The sequence below is a fragment of the Artemia franciscana genome, chromosome 2, assembly GCF_032884065.1.
Source record: "Artemia franciscana chromosome 2, ASM3288406v1, whole genome shotgun sequence".
Lineage (NCBI taxonomy): Eukaryota > Metazoa > Arthropoda > Branchiopoda > Anostraca > Artemiidae > Artemia > Artemia franciscana.
The window spans coordinates 28,894,911-28,910,167 of record NC_088864.1 but is presented as its reverse complement, the minus strand read 5'-3'; the positions used below and the strand labels follow the sequence as shown (position 1 = coordinate 28,910,167).

Genomic DNA, 15,257 nt, shown 5'->3' with positions numbered 1-15,257 from the left:
CGTCAAATTTATACCAAACACCTGGTGAGTGTAAACTCGGTACGAAAACCCAAGCAACAAGCATAAACCTACAGAAAAAATTAAATAAATTTGGCATCCCTAAATTTGACGCTCTAATAAGATCCAACACTCTACTCTTACCAAATGAGGGGGGAGCCATCTGAGGATATTCTTCATTTCTTCTTCATGGCTCCGTCAAAAGATCTACTGGTTACAAAAATTCAACATGGGTTTTATATTTTATTGAAATCGATCTTAAATCTTGCTGTTATAAACTTCACTTACATGTACCGTATTTATTTTCTTTTTTCATTATAACTATTGCTATCCTGAACCAATAAATTTAATACATCGTGGAAAATCTATTTAGTCCAGTATACTTGCCTAAACTGATTGCAAAGTAAATATCTAGCTTTACTTAACATTATAATTTCTATGTGTCTTAGAAGTTGTAAAGGAACCAAGATCTCGTCGGGACATCATTCTGATATTCAAAATTAATTGAAAACCACGAAATAAGTTTTTCAAGGAAAAGCAGAGAACTTCATTAAACCAAAAATAGAATCAAATAATCTACCAAGCGAAAAACTACCACACAACAGCATCAATAAACAAACGAAACCCAAAACGAACGGATATTACAATAAATAATAGAGTAAAATTCAAAACGAGCAAAAATTAATATGATTAGGGCTCACAACCCCTATGCCTTCTCAAGGCCAGAACATACTTTGCACTTTACTGGAAAAACTACAAATGAATGTGCATTGTCAGTTTAATGTACATACGCTTATATTCATTCCTGAAAATCTTAGTAATTTTGATTTATTAAAGCTATAGAAAAGAAAAAATTTAAAATAATTTTTTTTTCAGTAAAGTGCAAATTATGTTCTGGCCTTGAGAAGCCATAAAGGTTTTGAGCCCTAATCATGTTAATCTCTGCTTGTTTTGAGTTTGACTCCCTTATTTACTGTAATTTCTGTTCGTTTAATATCCCACTCATGATGCCCCTCAAGTTTCCTCTTGATACGATAGGCCGGTCAAAAAATATTGCTGATACGCCCGTATCAACCTTCTGTATGCACATGATGTGCTTTGATTTAGTTCAACTTTCCCATCAACGTTTCCTCAAATGTTTATTTCAATACTTCAGCCTTAGCAGTACCCGCTATAGAAATAGTAGTTTTATTGATAGTAGTTGAAGTAGTAGCAGTAGTAGTAGCAGTATCATTAGAAGCAGTGGTAATTGTAGTAGTAATAGTAGCATGCAAGTTTAGTCTTTTTGGTCAATTGGTCATCTCGCTTATCATATCCTGAATATTCTAAATTAATATACTCAGTCCTTCCTAAGTTACGCCCTTTTGACAACTCATATGCACACTGATTTAGTTCAATATTGTCCTCGGCATTCCCTGAAAGGCTCACCTTAATACCCTTCGTATTTTTGGAAAGTAGTAGTCAAACATGCATACCTTTTCTCAATAACATATACTATATGTAAACGATTATCAATTGGCTAGCTTAAGAGTCCTTGCCCTGAGGCCCCTGGGGGGGGGGGGGGGGTGACATCCCCAATCACATAATTACTGAACCTTTCAACAACGCTGAAAAATAGAGGTCTGAAAACTTTATTTGGATGTTTGTTTTTGGGAAATGATTGGTATTAAGGGGGAGGGGGCGGAGGCTGGTTGCTCTCAAATCAGTTATGACTCTTAAAAAAGGCATTATAATTTCCAATTTCAAATCGAATGAGCCCCATCCAAAGTTTATACGACGACCTATTCCATAAAACCTTATATACCCCCAGGGCATAAGACCCTTTTTCTAGGGCTCTGGGGCGTGTGTCAACCTTAGGGGCATTGTTAAATATTCTTATAACTATTTTGTCTTAAAATGAAAATCTCACAATTTCAATCAGATGGTTTCATAAAGAGGGGTAGTTAGGAGGGGAGGTTAATTGACTTCAATTCCTTTTGACTCTTAAATGGAATTAGAACTTCCAATCTTCAACAAAATGATCCGCCTCTAAGGATTATACAACCACCCCTTCCAAGAAAAACCTTAAATGCCCCAGGGCGTAACTTACAACCCTCTCGCCTCCTTGCTCTGGTTGTTTGTAACAACCCCAAAAGCCTTGTTATACGGCCTTTTGACTATTTTGAATAAAATAGCTATCTCAAAATTTCTATTGGGTGCATTTCGGGTCAAAATGACGTGTCCCCAAATCCCAAAAAGGAGTAAAATGACAAACCTAGGACAAAAGAATCTGTCATTTTGTCGGGAACTTCTTCAATTGTTTTCTTTTTACCCCAAGCGGCGTGAAATTCCGTCAAAATGAGAAAACCCGCCTCAAATTTGGATTGCTTAGACCCCACTATTCCCAAATTTAATAGTCCTTCTGTTCTCATTCATTGGACAACCTAATCAATCCTATTTTTTGCAATATGCTGAACATGATTTTTCTTGGAATTTCTATGGTTCCAATAAAGAAAGAATTCAATCATTGTTTCAACTTGAGTGACCAACTTCTGAAGCATAAAAATCTGTAATAACTACCTTTTACCCAATTCCTGAGAAGAGAACCACTCAATAAAATCGCACATGCTTTTCCCAATGCCTGTGGTTCCATCTTCTTGGTTACTGAGAAAAATACCTTCTTTAAGATTGTGCTCAATTATGGAAATCAAATCATCTTTTTTCTTTGATACTGGACACCAAATTTCTGTAAATCGATTTCGGAGAGCTGGAGAGAGCTAGAAAGAAAAAAATTGATTGAAGAAATTCTTAGCAAGCTAGATTTAAGGGTATTGGGTAAAAATTTTACGAACACAAGCTCAATCAGGGTCACAAAGTCAAAAACATCAGGTGGACGGCATGTCTGTGTCAAAAGCTTAACATGTGGCTTATTTTATCGTGCGAAAATTGGCTGATAGAATTGCCTGATACAATTGGATTTAATAAAAAAATACTGATTGGTTGATCTGGTTAATCTAATATAAAAACCTAATGATAAGTTCCAAAGAATTAAAAGAACTGATAATTTGGCAAAAGTATAAGGCTATTATTGTTTTGTTTTGCATACGGAAAAAGAACAAGGAAAAGGCTACAATTAGAATGCACAGGTACACACCATAATTAGTAGAATCACCAAAATCCTACGTAAATATAGTAAACGCCAAAAATCAACACTATGTTGCTTGGATTGGAAAATTAGACCATCGATTGGTTTAGACTAAATCAATTTGACGGAAAACTTAAAACATTTTCAAAACTGAATGTAGTCTTGTTACAAAATGAATGTAGTCTTCTCATAACAGGTTATTACTAAAGGCTAAATACCCTATTTAAACAAAAAGCAATATCTTCTAACAATAAAACTGAAAATTTAAGTAAAACTGTTAATAAAAAAAAGAAGGGAGAATACCTAAAAGAAACACAACAAACCAACAGATGAAGTGAAAAAAATTCAAAGAATGAAAAATTGTTCCTTCTTAAGGGTAATGATGATTAAAGCCTGGAGAACATTATGGGAATAGTCGCTCTCAAGCAGAAGCGCCTAAACCGAAATTTTCGGTTTTTTCGAAATTTTTTTTTATTGAATGTCCTTTTTAAAGGAATAGGTAGCAAACTTGTTGTTTAACCTTACGGCAACTCGAATCGAATCAAGGCCCCGTGTTGCAAGCAAACAATCAACTCAATTTATTACCACATGGGAAATCTTGCAAAATGAACGGTTGTTAAAAGTTCGGTGAGGGCTCAGTCATTAAAAAGTTCCACGCTCTAGTGCCTTTTCTAAGAACCAAACAAAGCCATAGCCAACTGGACTCCTCCCCATTTCTCCCCAGGAGCAAGAGTCCAAATGGTCTGTTCTCTCCAGAAACATTTTGTAGAAAAGGCAAACATGTTGCACTTTGTCAGCACAAAAACAAGCGTAGTCCAGACTCGGCACAAAAACTGAAGTCTTTATTCAGTGTCAAAACCGGAAACATGCAAATATTTTAGTCTTTATTATTGGAGGGAAAAAGGCCCCAAGTTCTGATTCGGTGATAAAGAATTCCAAGCTGAGGAATTTCAGAGAAACGTCATTAAACAAGGCAAGTGCTGACTCAGTGCAAAACCTGGCAAAGTCGATGCAGCAAACTGATCTGGTAGTCTTGATACGGTACAAAAACAAGTCCTCACTCAGGAAATTAATGATTGACTCGGTACCCATGTACCTTCCATCCTGAGGCTCATCGATACCATTGAAATTTAGAAGACACATAGCTCGAGTCAAAGAAACGCTCCAGTTTCTAGCAGGCTTCAAAGTTTCAAAGGCAGTGGATTTCCCAACTCGTCGGATGTAGGGTGCCCGGGGGCAAATAAAGGGCATGAAGGTTAAGCTGGTTGTCCTTTGGTCACTTTTGACCCATAAAAAAGGTACTAGAACTTTCAATACACGATCGAAGAGCCCCTTCCAATTTCCAAACACCATATTTCTATAAGGGGGCAGGACGAACTAATAATACAAATACTACAAGAAAGATATATTGCTACAAAGCATACTAAGTCACAGCTACTGAACTGACCCTGACTATATTAGCATTTTTTAACTTTTTTATGTTAATGACGAAAAATGGTGTATTTTCAAAATACATAGTGTTTTCAGTCAATCTGTATTATTGAAAACTATACAAAATTACCTCCTTCAAAATTACCAACAGATGTCTGAAATTTATATTTAGATACAAATTTGTTATCCTTTTGAATTGAACAGAATTTAAGCGCTAAATAATGCCATAAAAGATTTTGTGTAATCAAACCAGTTATGGTGAAAATATCTATTTAAATAATGTTTTTATACAAAATACGACGTAACTACTATTTTGTTGTTCGTTCTTTTATGGTTATAGACATCTGTTTAAAAATACATAAATATATTGTTTTCAGCAAAGCCCAAATGACGCTCGTGCTTTTAGGGGATAGCAGGGGGGATGTCAACAGTTCAGCCATTATTACTAGGTATTCCTCATCGTTTTAAGGTTGACTTGACTATTGTGTTGCGAGAGTAGCACTTGATTTTTTCTTCTTTTTTTTTCTAGCACCCCGATTTCAGCTTATTCCCAGAAAGCGATAAGGGTCTGACCTCTGCGGTTTTTAGGGAAAGTGTGGACCTTAGGCCGGATTGATGAATATGACTTTGTATTTGGAAAGCATCGTAGAACTCTTGCCTGGGGCCAAAAAGGATGGTTTTTGCTTGTCCTTGAGCCATAGTGTGTGAAGTGAAGTGGAGTTTTGTAGCCTATGTCAGAGAGGACTATCTGAAATTATTCAGTCAAGCTTTCGTTTCATCAAACCATATGTGGCAGTTACCCGACCCAACAGCTAATATATTTTCTTTGAGTGATAATTAGAAAAATCTACAGAAACAAAACACTGGCATTTTCCCACGGTTCCGAAACTGCTGCCATCTATATTTCTACTCGTTTCTGTTGGTGATTTCAGCTGAATTTATCATTCGGTTTTTCACACATGAATTTGCAGTACAGATATGGTATCAGATGTGCTTCTTAAACTTCAAAGTTCTCTCATTGCTAAAGAAATTGGAGTTTATGCTTTGCTCCCCCAAAAAAGTCAACTTTGAACTAAGACAGATAGATTTTTTTCGACGGCAGTCGATAAGCTCTTGATGAGCTATCGATATGTCATCCATTTTTTGAAGAAAAATTCCTTCATGAGATATACCAGTTTGAAAGTTTAAAAGGGTTGATGACTTCAGTAGTAAGGTACACACTGAAACCAAAAACAGGTTGATACCAATTGTGAGACATATAGGGGAGTTTTAAGCAACAGTCGGCTATTAGCTCATCAACATCTTCGGCAATGAGGGGTTCGCAACTTTTGCTAGTTGGTATACCTATTATTTGTTTCCGGTGTATTTGATGGTAAGACCAATTTGGTTCCAGTGGTAAGACATGTAGGGGACTTGCAAGTAATAATCGGCTGTTAGGCTACAATCATCTTCAGTGTCGAGGGGTTTGCAACTTTTGCAAGTTGCAATGAGGGGTTTGCAACTTTTGCAAGTCGGTGTACCTATTATTTGTTTCCTGTGCATTTGATGGTAAGACCAATTTGGTTCCAGTGGTAAGCAAGACATGTAGGGGAGTTGTAAATAATAATCGGTTGTTAGGCTACAATCATCTTCAGTGATGAGGTGTTTGAAACTTTTGCTAGTTGGTGTATCCATTTATTTGCTTCCGGTGGAATTGTTGTCTTATTACGCGAGAGGGACTTGTAAGTAAGAATCAGTTCACTTTGGACTAGAATTTTGTGCAAATTGGTGCACATTGTATTCAATCTCTGTAAATCTGACGGCAATCGAGGTTATCAGCCCTGCTCATGTTCATTTTTGCTCGTTTTGAGTGTGATTCGGCTATTTATTGTAATTTCTGTTCGTTTTGAGTTTCATTTATTTATTGTTAGCGATTTGTGGTAGTTTTACGCTTGGGAGATTATTTGACTTTATTTTTGCTCATTCTTGGCTTAATGGAGCTCTTTACTTTTCTTTGAAATACTTGTTTTGTGGAAAGTTTTTAAATTAATTCTGATTAAACGGCCATTGTGTTTCAAAGTCATTCTTAAAACAGTTGAGACAAAACGTCAACCTTTTTCTCAGGCTCGTACCCTTTCATGGGCTGCACTAAGACCCATGAATCTTATATATTCGGAATCAGCATAATAAGTTTATTTTTTTTATATATTTATTAATATCGAAACTTGTTTTTTTTAGAATTTTGGTTATTATTGAGCCGCGTTTCTCAACTTCTAGTTCATTACCACGTACTGTTTGATATGGAATGAGTTTTGAGGAAATGTTTTGTAATCCCTATTGATTACCGCTGATACTTTGGGTCAATGACTTTAGTCTATCCCCATAGAAATTTTCATAGATGAAGCTTTTGCGGGATAAGTTGTGGGGGGGGGGATCCTTTGAATGAAATTATTCACGGACGTGCAAGTGGTTTTTCTTTACACGTTTTCAACTAACTAAAAATAAACCAATGCAGAATAAATCTCATATTTAATAATGAAAAATACATGTGGTTGCCGTTTAGCCGAAATACATCAGATTTTGCATATGAAATTTGTTTGCAACATTGAATACCTTATTTCTGTTACGCTGTGGCTCGACAAATATTCAAAAGGAAAGCTTTATTACGACAGGAAATTTAGATATCCATCTACTGAACCATCTACTGAATCGTCTTTTCTTTACCGCCTGGAAGTGCCTTGAACTCACATCCTTCGAATTTGAAAGTCATTGAATATGTGATGAATATGGATCGATAGAGATATATATGTTAGGCGTTGTAAGCTACCACTAATATTGTGGTGGCAGCAGCAGCTGCAACTTAATGAACGACACACCATGGGCCATAATAAAAAACAACCAAAATTGTTTTAAAAAGTGGTAAGTGAGAAACGATTGCCGTTTACAGTGGTAAGTGAGAAACGACGGCAAGAAGTTGCCGTTGATGCGAAATATTATCATAATGAGCAATTTACTTAATTTTCAAGTCTATGGATTTTCCTTGTTCTTCAAGCCAAGGGGCTGTAGTTTTCCTTTATGGGGTTTTAGACGAGGCGGTTCTAATAGTGCACTTGGTAATTCGACCTAACACTGTTGTTAGAAGTTATAGTTATAATGCAGATGTTGGCTTAATTGCGCCTGCAGCTGATGATTAATTTAACCAGCAGATATTGACTTAATTACACTTGCAGCTGTTGGTTTAGTTTTACCTGCAGCTCTTGGCTTAATTATACCTGCAACTGTTAGTTTCCTTTTGCATAAAAGACGAACCACAGGGACTCATGCAGCGAAGTCAGTCAAAAATGTAGTTTTTCGTTAAAAATTGATTTATTCGAAAAAAAATATTTTTGTCAACTACAAAAGCAACTATATGTAGTAATTTCCTTTTAAATGAGTTATTAAACATATCCCTATATATACTGGTAAGCTAGGCACTTTTACAAGTATGATGCCTAAAAAGAAAACAAAACTAAGAGAAGTCACTTCATTTAAAAGCGAAATGAACACACTTTTGAGTACAACCAAATTCACCGGCAATGTTGGTCATTCTTCGGTGTGTTGAGTGCATTCTAACCTGAATTAATCAAGTTTCAAATAACGCTCAATTCTCAGCTATTCATTATTGAAGCTTAGACTAGATCAACAAATAAGCAACAAACCAATCCCAAGAAAACTACATAATAATAAATTCTTTTTTGCTTTTACCGAATACGGGTGTTCTTCCCAGATATTTTCACTCTAAGGTGATCAAATCTCCATAATATATGGCTAAGCATACAAAATTTATGACAAATAAAAAAAAAAAAACATTCACACAACTTTTATCAAAGAAAAGCATATTGTCGAGTAGTCTAGTATAAATGACGACATATTTTTGATAGAACCCAAAAACCAGACGATGCGTTGAATTCTCCTTTTTTTTATTCAGTCCTCTTTTATGCTTTTACTTGGGAGTGACTAGAATTTGTTTTTTATCTGTCGTTTTTTCTTCCAGTTTTATTTTGCCCAATTTTTATGCTGGACTCTTTATCACGAACTTCATTATTGCCTTTTTCTATGGTTCATAGTTGTTATTAGTTCTCCCTTGTTTTTCGAGTTCCCAAGAAATCAACTTTTTCACTAACTGAATTTTCCTCGTTGTTTTGTCTTATTTCCTGGTTGTTTTTGTTTCTTTTGCTCAATTGTCATGTCTATTAAATTTGATCTCAGAGCTTATGCTTCTCTTAGAAGACATGGACCAAATTTTGACATTCAAATCTGAGAAAGATAGTTCATAACAAAAGTAAAAATTATTTTCTAATTCATCTCAGTTCTTATCGAAGTTAGAACTACTTAACAAAGCCAATTCTCACAACCAAATTTCCAAGATTGAAAGGTAGGAATTTTCTTTTTTCAAATTTACATATGGGATTTCTGGCATACTGGGAGTTCTTATCATGATCGCAGCAGCAGTCAGAGCCTACTAAAAAACGAACCATATTAGATAGCAGCCAAGTTTAATTTTTTATTGCACACTGTATTATTATAGTTTACTACTCAAAACTGTTTTTGAGTTTACTATAAAAGAAAACAATAGTATTCTTCTGGAAATAGTAGGTTTCATTCAGATTCAACTAAAAAGTAATTGCAGCTAGCAGAAGAAATTTATAGAATTCTGAAAAAGAGACTCAAAGATTGAAATAAAAGTAAACCATTGAAATTGCCCTTGTAAAAAAAAACCCTTCGCTGGAGGTTTACAGTCCTCTCTAGGTCGAATGACAAGGAAAATCACTTTGCTGGATGGGTCCTTTTTTCCCCGAAGATGATGGTGTCAAAACGGTCGTCTCAAAATATCAGGAGAAGGCTCACTTGAGAATAAAAAACATTTGCCTCCCTTTTTATGTAAAGAAATAAATCAAGCTTCGGCAAAGTGTTGTTTTTAGCCGTTTTATGCCTCCAAACATTAATTTCATCTCAAATCATGGAAATCAACATGATAAAGAATAACACTTATCGTATAGCCCATTGATCTATGATGGTTTAAAACTTTAAACTGGAGGTTTAAAGCACCCAATCTTCAAAACCAAGTAAAATGCTAACTAGCATGGGGTATTTATACACAAGTTTCTGCAGACGAATCTGAATAAACATAAATTAGAATACATAATCTTCACGTAATATTTTTATTCGTCACACGTAAAATTTTCGTGTTCTAAACTATTTTGTTGACTATTTTATATATTAGTGAGGACAATCCAGCCGTTACAACAACGCATAAGAACACGATAAGTTAAAAGTTAAATCAAATCATTTAAAACTAAAATTGCATATAGAACGGTTATTAAAATGTTCCTTACCTCCTTCTTTCCATAATCTCCACCAGGATTCATTGTGCCAACAAACCTGAAACCTTCCTGCGACACGATAACTGCATCCACCGTCGATTGGCCTTCGGTTCCTCTTTCTGCAAGCAATAGGCTTCGCTCAGGCTCAAGCACTGAATTAAGACGTTCTAGAACACTGTCGTCTGCCAATGAAATTTCATCAGCCAGGAAAATATGACCTCCTCCCATGGCATGAATTAGGGGTCCGTCAACCCATTCAAAGAGCTTCAGTGTGCCTTCTCCCTGTATCAAACAAAGTGAGATAATAAGAAATTCTATGATAGAGGTAAACACACTCGTAGCTATTTCAAATACATTGAACTCCTGTTTCGCAAAAAAAAAAAAAAAAAAAAAAAAAAAAAAAAAAAAAAAAAAAAAAAAAAAAAAAAAAAAAAACTATTTTGGAGAGGGTTCAGTAATTAACTTAGTAAGGAGCGGCCCGGCTCAATAGTAACCAAAACTCTAAAAAATGGATTTTGATACCAATACCTACATCAAAAGAATCGCGTATTAATGCTGATTTTAAATATATAAGTTTCATCAAGTTTAGTCTTACAGATCAAAAGTTACGAGCCTGAGAAAATTTGCGTTATTTTAGAAAATAGGGGGAAACGCCCCCTAGAAGTCATAGAATCTTAACGAAAATCACACCATCAGATTCAGCGTATCAGAGAACCATACTGTAGAAGTTTCAAGCTCCTATCTACAAAAATGTACAAAGACATAGTTATAAGGTTTTTCGACTACGCTGAATAAAATGGCTATCTCAGAATTTTGATCCGTTGACTTTGGTAAAATAATTTCCCTTAATATTTTACCAATTGACTTGGTAAAAAAAAAAACAAATACTGTACAAGTTTCAAGCTCCTATCTACAAAAATGTGGAATTTTGTATTTTTCGCCAGAAGGCAGATCACAGATGCGTGTTTATTTGTTTTTTTGTTGTTTTTTTTTCCAGGGGTGATCGTATCGACCCAGTTTCCTAGAATGTTGCAAGAGGGCTCATTCTAACGGAAATGAAAAGTTATAGTGCCCTTTCTAAGTGACCAAAAAAATTGGAGGGCACCTAGGCCCCCTCCCACGCTAATTATTTTACCAAAGTCAACGGATCAAAATTCTGAGATAGCCATTTTATTCAGCGTAGTCGAAAAACCTTATAACTATGTCTTTGGGGACAAGTTACTCCCCCACAGTCCCCATGGGAGGGGCAACAAGTTACAAACTTTGACCAATGCTTACATATAGTAATGGTTATTGGGAAGTGTACAGGCGTTTTCAGGAGGATATTTTGGTTGGGGGAGGGGTTGAGAAGAGGGGGATATGCTGGGGGAACTTTCTATCGATAATTTGTCATGGGGTAAGAAAATCTCCATGAAGGGAGCGCAGGATTTACTAGCATTATTTAAAAAAAACAATGAAAAAATAAATACGAAAAAGTTCTTTCAGCTGGAAGTAAGGAACAGCATTAAAACTTAAAACAAACAGAAATTATAACCCATTTGAGGGGCTCACCTCCTCCTAATACCTCGCTCTTTACGCTAAAGTATTTTTAGTAATTTCAACTATTTATTCTACGGTTTATTTATTCTGGGGTCATTCTTAATGAATTGGGACAAAATTTAGGCTTTAGTGTAAAGAGCGAGGATCTGACAAGGGGGCGAACCCCCTCATATATGTAATAAAAATATGAGAATACAAAAGTTCTTTACGTAAGCTAATTTATAAGTTACGTAAATCTTTTACTAATAAAAATATTCGTAAAGAATTCTAGTTGCCTTCGTAAAGTTCTAATTGCCTTTTTAATTAACCAAAAAATCGGAGGGCAAATAGGCTTCCTCCCCCGCTCTTTTTTTCTCAAAATCATTCGATCAATCAAAAAATGCAAATTTCGTTTTAATTATTCCTCTGCGGAGAGCCAAAATCAAAACATGCATTGATTCAAAAACGTTCAGAAATTAAATAAAAAAACAAGTTTTTTTTAACTGAAAGTAAGGAGCGACATTAAAACTTAAAACGAACAGAAATTACTTCGTATATGAAAGAGGCTGCTTCCTCATCAACGCCCCGCTCTTTACGCTAAAGTTTTTTACTGTTTTAAAAAGAAGAATTGAGAGACAGAGTCAAACTTTAGCGTAAAGAGCGGGGCGTTGATGAGGAAGCATCCTCTTTCATATACGAAGTAATTTCTGTTCGTTTTAAGTTTTAATGTCGCTCCTTACTTTCAGTTAAAAAAACTTGTTTTTTTTATTTAATAATTGTTTAAATGGATTTCAATACTATTACTTTTGCTTGTTTCAAACAAGCTTAGTTGTCTTTTCATCTTTCCCCCTGATGTACTTCACTAATTAGCTTCCCTGAAGCAGATGATCAAAATAAGTACGAAAGCTTTTACAAGTTGAGAGTTGATTTCTGTTTTGTTTCTCTCCTTAGTTTCATGTCCAATTCCAGCGTCAGTAAGAAAAACTATTTAAACAAGTTATCTATCTTTACTATAACAAATACAAGGATAATAGAACTTTCAGCTTATTTTGAATCGATTTAAACTTTGAAGATTGAGCAGTTCAACAAAATTGATCCAAGACTTAGTTCTAATCTATATTGACTGAAAAAAAGGTTTTTCAACTGAAAGATAGGAGCAACATTAGAACTTAACACAAAGAGAAATTATTCCGTGTATGATGGGGGTACCCCTTCCTAAACTCTCACTCTTTACACTGAAGTCTTAAAAGTTTAATAACAATACATCTCAATACATTCCGTTAAAGAGCAGTTTGACCAGTCTTTATTCAAGAATTATGACAAAGGTCAAACTAGTGTAAAGAGCGAGGGTTGAGGAAGAGACAGCCCCCCTGACATACAGAATAATTTCAGCTCGTTTCAATTTGTGTTCCTCCTTACTTTCAGTTGAAAAAACTCGTTTTTTATTGAATTTCAGACCGTTTTTCAAATAATGCAAGGAAATTCCCTTCCCTCCACCTCCCCCACCCTGTAAAATTTTTTCTCAAAATTCCTCTCCCCAATAAATACTACCTAACATTCTGTATATTTCCCAACAACAAATACCATATGTGAACATCAGACAAATTGCGCAACTTACAGCCCTTTCCCCAGGGTCGATGGGGGGCCACGTCATCCCCAAAGGCATAGTTATTACATCGTTCAACTATACTGAATCAAATGGTTGTCTCAAGATGTTAATTGGATGACTTTGGGGATACAAGAGGCGTGGGAGGGGGCAACTCCCTTAACAATCTTTTTGGTCATTTGAAAGGATACTAGGACTCTTTATTTACGATCAAATGAGCCCCCTCTCAAACTTCTAAGGTCAATTGTTCGATAGGATCAACCCTGGTAAAAAAAAATAAAGAAGCACACATTTGTGATTTCTCGTCTGGCAAAAAGGAAACATTCTATACTTTTACACAATTCTGAAAAGGGTACGCCAGCTTTGCTTCCCACAGAGACCATCTGTCTTGGCTTTACTCTAATTAGCCATGGCTCTCAAGTTTTGGAGTCTGTGTTTTTTGATGTGCTGAATCTGAGGTGTGATTTCCATTAAGATTGTTGGACTTTTTGGGGATATTTCCCCTTTTTTCGAAAATCAGGCAAACTTTCGCAGGCTCGTAGCTTCTGATGAGTAACATTAAGCTTAATGAGCTTTTATATATGTTGAAACTAGCTTAAAAAGCCAGAACAGTTGATGCATCGATTAATATCAAAATTCTATTTTCTTGAGTTTCGGTTCCTTATTTACAGTTTTTCTAGAGTTTCTCTCACCTACAATTCCTTGACACAAAGTGTTTGATATTTTTAGTTCTACTAAGACAGTAAGCAGCTATATAAAACTTGCAAAAACATCATAATACAAAATAAAACTCGGAAGGTTTATGCCAACATTTCATTCAATAAGCTCCAAAAATAATTCAGAACTACCAAGGTGAGGAACTAGAAACCCCAATCTCTTATTAAAAACCTCATGAATATATTATGATTTTCAGATGTTTCTGATTTAATTCCCTTTATTTCCTAAAACATTCTCTTGTTTTTTATTGCTTTTTTATTACAAAATATTCCCTCCCCTGTTTGATCTAAATTTCACCATAGATGCGTAATGGCACAATTAAAATACCCCTCTAGAAGTACCTGATACCAAGAAATGATTAAATCAATCTCTACCTTGTTTAAACAAAACGAAAAAAAAACGTAAAGAGGAGAGAAACGAGGATAATACAAGTGAGTGAAAAATGTAGATTACAGACTGGATTGTATTATCCTCGTTTCTCTCTTCTTTGCGGTTTTTCTCGTTTTGTCACGATTAGCCAGTGTGATCTCAGAAATTATTTACCGTGTTTAAAGTTACTTGAAAATACGATATTTGGACTCATTGACAATAGTATAAAAAGGAGGAAAACGAAACGTACTTCACAAGGAAATAAGACTTCATGGCATCCGATTTTCTCAGAGAACTCGAGAAAAAGAAGTCCTCTCACCTTTGACAGTCTAAGGTTTCTTTTCTTCCTTCTTTTAATGGGACACAAGATTCATCGATGCGAAAAGGTCTCTTAGAATAATACCTGATGCTGCATGAAACATTTAAAAGCCTCTGCAGAAATATTAAAATCCCATTCATCGTTAAAGATGAATGGTTAAAAATGAAAAAATAACTGACGAGTGATATTTAATATCCAATTTAAGCGTCTATTGAAGTCTATATCTTGTATTTTATATATATCTATATATATAAAAAAAGTTGTCTGTGTGTGTGTGGGTCTGTCGGGTGACGTCATGTCTGTGTGTTGACTGACGTCATGTTTGTCGACTGACGAAATTACAGACCGGGACATAGGGACACAAATGACGACCGGGACACCGGCAAGCACCGGGACACAAATGACAACCGGGACACAGGGAGTATAAATGAAGACCAGGACATAAGTAAAAAAAAACTAAAATACCTAAAAAAAAAAGGGTAAAAACTACAAAAAAACTAAAAATACTAAAAAAAAGAAAAAAAGGAAAAAAATGAAAAATAAAGGAGAAAAACAAAACTAAAAAAAATAAAATAAAAAAAATAAAAAGAAAAAAAACTAAAAAAAAACTAAAAAAAGTAAAAACCAAAAAAAAAAAAAAACTAAAAAAAGGGGAAAAATACAAAAATTTATTTCATCATATACCATTTCAAAAACGAATGCATATACGGACCGGGACACCGGAATACAAATGACGACCGGGACACAGGGAATATAAATGACGACCGGGACACAGGGACACAACTACAACGGGGACGCCGGGGAGCCAGGGGGATATATAAATGACGAAGGGGA

General features: G+C 35.2%; 1 protein-coding gene across 1 annotated transcript in view; it reads right to left on the bottom strand.

The window, feature by feature from the left end:
- The window catches only part of LOC136039840 (midasin-like), a gene marked incomplete in the record, with an annotated part of 305,680 nt that overhangs the window by 210,792 nt on the left and 79,631 nt on the right, over positions 1–15,257 (bottom strand). Inside the window, 2 exon segments of the mRNA XM_065723761.1 lie at positions 2,557–2,753; positions 9,907–10,176. Coding sequence (XP_065579833.1) covers positions 2,557–2,753; positions 9,907–10,176 — 467 coding nt within the window.